Source organism: Artibeus jamaicensis, unplaced genomic scaffold (assembly GCF_021234435.1).
Source record: "Artibeus jamaicensis isolate MK-2021 breed Jamaican fruit bat unplaced genomic scaffold, CSHL_Jam_final contig_851, whole genome shotgun sequence".
Taxonomy (NCBI): Eukaryota; Metazoa; Chordata; class Mammalia; order Chiroptera; family Phyllostomidae; genus Artibeus; species Artibeus jamaicensis.
Genome location: NW_026521986.1, coordinates 10085156 through 10093246, shown reverse-complemented (window position 1 = coordinate 10093246; position 8091 = coordinate 10085156). Strand labels below are relative to the sequence as shown.

At 42.8% G+C, this 8091-nt stretch overlaps 1 protein-coding gene across 6 annotated transcripts; it reads right to left on the bottom strand.

The window, feature by feature from the left end:
* Positions 1–281: 281 nt before the first annotated feature.
* On the bottom strand, positions 282–5099 carry SRSF5 (serine and arginine rich splicing factor 5). Of its 6 annotated transcripts, none has more exons than XM_037127217.2 (9): positions 4820–5096; positions 4164–4503; positions 3917–4062; positions 3542–3612; positions 3339–3437; positions 2985–3054; positions 1696–1769; positions 1192–1302; positions 282–1102 (listed from the first exon to the last, which is right to left on the bottom strand). In XM_037127217.2, exons 3-9 carry the CDS (start codon positions 4040–4042, stop codon positions 817–819), a joined length of 837 nt encoding a protein of 278 aa, XP_036983112.1. In that variant the 5' UTR covers positions 4043–4062; positions 4164–4503; positions 4820–5096; the 3' UTR covers positions 282–816. The 6 variants fall into 6 exon arrangements, 5 of the variants coding, with proteins under 5 accessions (XP_036983112.1, XP_036983137.1, XP_036983122.1 ...); XM_037127242.2 differs by having other exon boundaries at positions 4945–5096; XM_037127227.2 differs by lacking the exon at positions 4164–4503.
* Positions 5100–8091: the final 2992 nt, after the last annotated feature.

Here is an 8091-nt window from a genome sequence, read left to right as displayed (position 1 = left end):
TTGCCTTGACTACAGGAACCTAAGTAACCTGATGCCAACAGAACAGTGGTGATAAAGAGAAACAGCATGGGAGGTCCATGACACATCAACAACGTGTTACTGAATAGTTCCGATTTCTTTGCCCATTTTCTGACTAGCCTAGAAATGTCAGAAGTATTACTTCAATTTTTAAAAATAAAGAATGTAACCAAATGACTCCAGGATTCTCTAAGAAATTCTGAATATGGTGAACGTAGATGGGGATGAGGCAGTAAATAGCACACATCCTTCAGACAGACAAATCAGTTTTATAATCTTTTATTATCAATAACAGCTGCTTTAATGCCAGGCAGCTGTTAAACGATGGGTGCGAGGACACCCTTGACCCTAACAAGAAAAACTGAAATTAAGCCTTTATGTACAAGCAAATTTAGAGCTCTTTTAAGTGTTCAAAGCTATTAATTAGTTTAATTGACACATTAAACTAATTCTGAATTAACATATTTGAATAATCAAGAACTAAAATGTTCAAATTTTTTCTAGTACAAAAAAATTAAATTTGCTTTAATTATAAAAGAGCTCTGTCAATATACACAAACTATATACTTCAGACATTCACAAAAATGTGAGCAGAAGGCTTATCAAAAGACATTTAATACAATTAGTTTTCAACAGCCCCTTGGTGGTCCACATCTACAAAGTTATCCAGCCCAGCCCACCACCCCCTCCAAATCCCACCCCCACAGAAAAGCACATACTTACCAGAATTTTTAGCAAGTATGCTTTGGGAATTTGTTTTTTGTTTTTTAAAAGGCCCCCGGGCAAGTTATTTACAGTTTAATTGCCACTGTCAGCTGATCTGGATCTGGATCGGGACCTGGACCGGGACCTGGACCTGGACCGGGACCTCTGGCGACCCACAGAAGCTGGAGACTTAGATCTACTTGAAGAACCACGTTTCTGGCTCTTCTCAGGTGCAGGGGACCTACTAACAGAACGGGACTTGCTTCGGCTCCGGCTCCTGCTCCTAGAGCGACTGTAAGACTTGCGACTCCGAGAACGAGATCGGCTACGAGACCTAGAGGAACTCCTGCTCCGGGAACGAGACCTGCTTCGTGACCTACTAGAAGGGGGAAAAAAATACAACGTAAGCAGCAGGCCCTCCAAACCTACTAAATAAAACTTTTGAGAGAAAAATATTAAAAGAAATACCTGTGCCTTTTGCTGCCTTCAATTAATTTAATTTTTCTCCCATTTATTTCCTTTCCAGAAAGTTTTTCAATAGCATTCTTTAAGTCACCATAAGAGGCAAACTCAACCACCCTACAATGCGAGGGGAAAAGAAAAAGACCACTGTAAAGTTATGTACATCTTGTATAGTACAAGCTATAAAAAACTAGATTAAGTACCTTTTCTATGTTCACTTCGCTATTGCTATGTCAAAAGTCTGTACTTCTCGATGGATAACATGGCATTAGAGCAAGGTTTCTCATCACCATGTTACTGCTGACATTTTAAGCTACACAAGTCTTGGGGGGGGTGGCTTTCCCACAACATCCCTAGACTATGTCCACGTGCCAGACGTTACCAAATGTCCCAGGGGAAGCAAACTAACCTGAGAACCAAGAGCATGTGCAAATTCAAGTACTCAGGAACATTCACAGTAGAATTTCCAAGATATTTTTAAAGGCTTATAATTTTTAGTGTACCACTTACCCTTCATTTAATTTAGGTCGATGTGCATCTGCAAAGGTTACTTCTCCAGCTTGTCTCATAAAATCTTTGAGATCCTTAACACAAGACAATTGTGTTACGCAGAGAAGTGGAAGCACGACACACAAACAACATAGCATAAAAACAAGACTACTGAAAGGGAAGATGTTAGATAAAGTACAAACATGGCATTTACCACACTTGTATTCTATCAGAATTCAAAAATTAATCTAGGTCAGGGCACGAAATAAGCAAAGAGCATATTGCTTTTAAGCAAAATGCTACAGGAAATTCAGATTTTAACATTAAGTGGTATTAGTCTATACTGAGCTCAATACAAAAGGAAAACAAACAAACAAAAAGAACAAAACAAAAACAAACAAAAAGTACATATTTTAAAAGTAAAGACTAAAGTAGAAACTTTATATTTAAAAACAAAATATTTACAAGACACGTTATTTTGTGCCCCATATGTCATTAAAAAAGTTTACATTACCTTTATTATTATTTCCCTAGGCTAGTCAAGCAGCAAACCGTTAATCGGTCGAAGAAACCTTCATGACATATGCCCGACTGGCTCTTCGCCACCCACTCGAAGGATACTACCCAATCGATGGAAGCCTTTAATCGCACAGCCCTCCCTATTAGCAGACTACTGGCGGATGCAGACAGGTTCTACTCTTGTGCAGTTACCAAGGACCACTTTATGCGAACAGGATTCCAACGACCAACTAATTTCGTATCTTTGAACTCTTTTCGGTCAGGACCTCTTATTCGGAAGCGTTACAGGAAGACAGCTCTCAACTTAGGAATCAGATCACGTTATCAGCGCTCTGGGATCGCTGCGACCTGGCACTTCAAAAGTGCCCCGATTACGTCTAGACCGGCAAACACAGATCTAGAGGTGGCCAACTGATCACTGTAGGAGCTGACTGGCAAAGTCAACCAGGGCCAACCAAGAGTGACCAAGACAACGATTAGGATAACCCACAGGCACTCCTCGTCATAAGGCCAACGACACAGATAGGCTGGCAAATAAAGGGTTTAATATTTGGTTAAAATTGATTTTAAGAACAAGAAAAAATATCCTCAAAACATTTACATTTGATCACTAATATTAAAGTTTGAAATATCCCCCAATCATGTTTAATTAAAAATTTAAATTACAATTAAGTCCATTAATTAAATATAGAATTACTTTAAAAAATATATTAGTAAAACATTAACTACCCATTCCATTAGTTTAAAAAAAAAGCCACATTAAAGTATCTCAAAACTGAGTTTCTACAAACCTGCCAGCTGACTCTTGAAGATAAATTCTCAACTATAAGCCGATTTTCTGTTCTTACAGGTGGAGCATTTCTGAGGAAGAAAACAGATATTCACAATGGAAGAAATACAGCAATGTGCACTTATTTTGCTCAACAATGAGCAAGTTTAAGCAACCAGATACAAGTCAGTCAAATGACTTTATCGACTACTTCTGAATTATTTCATGATTCATTATACAGACTTAACAGAAGACTGACACAAAACTAAGAGCACGTTTTGGTAAATACCAGAATCACTTGTTGCTAATGTGGTTCTTAGTTATTAAATACTCATAATATACGAACTATTCAAAAGAGCCCTCCACCACCACATACCGTCTATCGTTTCGAGGTCTGCGACTACTAAAACGATCAGAATAGCGTCCTCGACCTCTTCCACCACGAGATCGAGCCCGAGCATGTTCAATAGTAACCCTATAAAAAAGGAATAAAAATCTTCACTAACCCCATATGCTATGTAAGAAATACCCCAGCAACCTAACATTCTGTTTACAATGCTAATTATAAAAGATTCTTACCTTTCACTGCACAGTTCTTTTCCGTCAAGTTCATATACAGCATCATCTGCATCCCTAGGATCCTCAAATTCCTAAAACATAAGCATAAAGAAAATGTAATGTCTAGCACAGTGCATTCTACATGTCAAGAGCACTGAAAACACAGATGGGAAAAGAAGTATATTAATGACAGTGCCATAAAGATTAGTAAACCTAACTGACAGAGACCAGTAGTTCCCCTCCAGTGAGCACTAGCGGCACCGCAGCAGTCAGCAGTTAAGTGTTTATTAAAAAACTCATTGCCTTAAGGCTGCATAAAGATTCTCTGCCTGGACTCAGTAAGATCAACAATCTTTATCAACTTAACAGATGATCCAACCAGTTTCAAATACTTACCACAAAACCAAAGCCTCTTTTTAGATCAATATCTCTTATTCGCCCATATCCCTTGAAGAACCTTTCCACATCTTTTTCCCGGGCGGACGGATTTAGCCTCCCGATGAATACTCGACAGCCACTCATGACGCCCGGCTAATTATTTCCTGTTAGAAAAATAGTTCAATTGAGACAATACAAAGTGAATGTCAGAGGAATGCCTGGTCAAAGGGTCGAAATCATGAACGGCAATAAAGAAAATGTTTACCGGATGATGTTATAAACAAGACTGCCAAGAGTGCCTCTTATTAGGCCAGGTCCCTTGCAGACAAAATTAAAACTCGGCTCTCAACACGATCCTTCCCTGGGCCCAGAACGCAGCAACCGCAACGCCCACTGCCGCCTCTGGAACTGCGCAGCCTCACACTCTCCCCGGCTCTTCTGGCCCCCTCCCATCTGCCGCAGTTAGGAAAGGCCGAGAAGTGCGGGCGGAGCGGGCCCCGCCCTCTGCCAGGCCAGCCCAATGGCGAAAGGCCTCGCGCACGTCGCCGCCTCTCGGGAGCGTCACAGCGGGTGGAAGCCGGAATCTCGCGACGCCACGGCCACGCCTGCGCACAAGGCGGCAGGCGGACGCTAGGCAGCCACAAAATGGCGGCGGCAGAGCCGCGGTGGGGAGGGCCGCCCGCGCCAAAGTCCATTCTCCCCCCCGCCCCCTCCCCCGACTCCACTGTTCGGAGTCACCGTGCCCGCCCAAGGAAACCCCGAACCACACCCCAGGCAAAGCCCACCACTCCAAGGTTTCGGCTAATGTAGAGGCAGGGAAGGGCACACTACCCGTCCGTATAAAAGGACCAACCAAAACCGCCCTTCCACCTTCACTTCCCCTCAAACAATACCCAAAGGGAGACGTGCCCCAGCGCCCACCTCGGATAAACTGCGCTCATTGGACGCCGTCCTCCGCAAAGAGAGCAGCCTTGGCCACTCGCGATCTGAGTGACCATGAAGAAGCCTCGATCCGAGAAGCCATTCCCTCAAAGTGAGCCACTCACCTACCGGACAGGATCTTTGGCTGCTGAGACCCAAGAGAGGTCCGTAGTCTGCGACGGAGCCGTCTGCCTCCCCACAGACCAGGACTCAACTCCTCTATGTCTCTCCACAACTGACGCACTTGCTGCTCTAGCGTTCTACAAAATGGAGGGTGCACCTCTGCGTCACTTCCGAGACCGCCCATGGCCCTCCCCCTTGGATCCCACGGCGGCTGCTTTCACGGGACCGAAGGCCCCGGTCGGGCGACCGTCCTGGAGACCCACCCCCGCGGTGGGCGGGGCCAAGAGGCCGGCGCGGGCGGGGCGTGGTGACTCGTCCCGGCGCGGGTGGGGCGGCCGTTGATGACGTCTGCTCTTCCTCTGCCGGAAGAGTTCGGTTTGTTGTACCTTCTCGCATGAAAATACCATCAGACAAACACTTCCTTTTTATCTGGAAATTTTGTGAGATGCTCGAAGAATACTGGATTAAAAAACTCAGGCTCTGCAAAACCATCTGGCCATCTCTGACTGACCTCTTGCCGCTTGATTTCAGATTGCATGTTGGAAGACCCTCCTTTAGGAGCGATATTTTGAACACACCGCGGACGTGTAGTTTAAAGTAAGACTAAGGAACTGCAGTACTTTTTAAAAGAGTTTACTTCTTTATTTTTAGAAAGGGGAAGAGAGGGAGAGAAACATTGGCTGTCTCTCACACACCCCGCTCGGGGAACCTGGACTGAAGCAACCCAGGCATGTGCCCCTCCTGCAGAACTGCAGTATTTTTTAAATGGGACGTGTTTGCGTGATGAAATACCGAAATTAGGACTGCAGCTAGGAAGCCAGCTTTTTAAAAAGTTTTTATTTTATTCCTTATTGAATATTTTCCAGTACCACTTAGTCCCCCTCATACCCATCTCCAGCCCCTCCAATCACCACACTGTTGTCCATGTCCATGGGTCCTTTTTCTTTTTTGCTGGATCCCTCTGCCCACTAACAGCCTCCCTCCCCCACTTAGCTATCACCCTGTTCTCCCTCTATGAGTCTGTCTCTATTTTGCTCCTTTAGTTTGCTCATTAGATTCCCCTATGAGTGAAATCATACGGTACTTGTCTTTCTCTGACTGGCTTGTTTCACTTAGCATAATGTTCTCCAGGTCTATCCATACCGTCACAGAGTAAAATTTTCTTTTTTATGGCTGAGTAGTATTCCATTGTGTATGTCCCATCCTTGTTTTATCCACTCATCTACTGATGGACAGTTGGGCTGCTTCCATATTTTGGTGATTGTAAATAACGTTGCAATGAATGTAAGGGTGCTTATGTTCTTTCCAATTAGTATTTGCGGTTTCTTTGGGCATATGCCCAAAAGTGGGATCGCTGGGTCATAAGGCAGATCCTCTTGGGGGGTATGTTTCCATTGCTGCCTTCAGTGACTGCACCAGTCTGAATTGCTACCAACAGTGCAAAAGGGTTTCCCCTTTTTCCACACCCTCCCAGCACTTGTGTGTTGATTTACTGATGAGAGCCATCCCGATGGTGTGAGGAGGTACTTCACTGTGGAACCACAAAAGGCCCTGCATAGCAACAGTGATCCTGCGGAAGAACAAAAGGGAATGCTACCTAATATCAAACCATTCTGTAAGGTCATAGGAATCAGAACAGCATGGGACTGGCATAAAAATAGACACATAGATCAATAGAACAGACCAGAAAGCCCAGAAATAAGCCTACACCTTTATAGTCAATTAATATTCAACAAAGGAAGCAGACACATACAGTGAGCTAAAAATTGTTTATTCAACAAATGGTGTTGGGAAAATTGGACAGATACGTGCAGAAAAATTAAACTAGACCATCTTCTTACACCACACATAACAAAAAAAATCAAACTGGATTAAAAACGTAAATGTTAAACCCGAAACCATAAAAATCCTGGAAGAAAACATAGGCAGTAAAATCTCAGGCATTGCTTGTAGCAATATTTCGCCTGATATAGCTCTTTAGGCAAGAGAAATAAAAGAAGAATAAACAAATGGGACGACGTCAAACTAAAAAGTTTTTGCATAGTAAAGGAAATCAACAAAATAAAAAAAGAACCCACTGAATGGGAGAGTATATTTGCCAATACATCTGATAAGGGGTTAATACCCAAAATTTACAGAAGGCCGTCTTGCATTGACTCCAGAATGCAGATTTCTGCATTTGAACTACACTAAAACTGAGCTGGCTAGAAGAGGTTTCAAGCTACTTTTAAGTCCAAATGGTATTTGGTTAACCCTCCCTGTTCAGGTTTCTGTAATGTAACACATGAGCACCCTCCATTCTTCAAAAATAGTATGTCGTGTTTTCAGAATGGGTGTGAAATTTAACCCTCCACTTCCTTATCTCTGCATTTTCCCGGCAAGGTTGTCAGGCTTAGAAATTTAGGCATAAAGATAGTGAAAGCTTACTTTTCTTTAACGCTTTTAGGTGGAACCCAAGGCACCCCACCTTTGAGAGGTACCCAGAATCTAAGGTTGCTGCTTGTAACTAGAATTACAGAGAGATAAATATAGTAGTTCAAGAAGAAACAGAGCTACCTGGCCTTTAACTCTGGCCCTTACTCTGACCTCCTCTGACCTCTGGGGCATTTAGGAACTCTGGGTTAGAACTTGGATAGTTGGTATGCCATGGGCTCGTCCGTTCATGCATTTTCATGTTTATTTTAAAAAGCCTCACTGGGTACTCAGCAAAATCATTAAGTTAGTTATCTGTTGTGTGGGAATTAAGGATGGATTTAAAAGAAAATATGTACCTGTTAAAAGAAGACACAAATTTAGCTGCTAGCCTGATAAACACTGGCATTTCATAATACACAAATTGTCCCAAGCCAGTACTAATTTCATTAATTTGTTTGCTTTTTGCATAATTTTTAAAAACAGGTTCTTCCAATTATTTTCTACATTTTATGTTGACTGTGAAACAGCTGCTTGTGATTTCACTCACCAAACGTTTTTGCCGCAATAAGAGAAAGTAATCTAGAAGAGGTTTCATGGAGGTAAAAACCAGGAGCAACGGTGTACACCAAAGGAGAAGTGGCTGCCTTCAGCCCATGGTGGTGTGCTTTTCTTCAGGACTACTTTTTAAATAAAGCCTTTTCTCTTGAGTTACTTACTCTTAGGAAGTTTCTGAT

Bases quoted from the DNA above. Each gene is read 5' to 3' on its own strand.
- SRSF5 (XM_037127217.2), bottom strand. From the start codon at position 4,042: ATGAGTGGCTGTCGAGTATTCATCGGGAGGCTAAATCCGTCCGCCCGG. The intron at 3,613-3,916 runs GTAAGTATTTGA...CTTATGTTTTAG, and splicing joins AAAGAGGCTTTGGTTTTGTG to GAATTTGAGGATCCTAGGGA. The intron at 1,103-1,191 runs GTATTTCTTTTA...TCCCCCTTCTAG, and splicing joins GAAGGCAGCAAAAGGCACAG to TAGGTCACGAAGCAGGTCTC.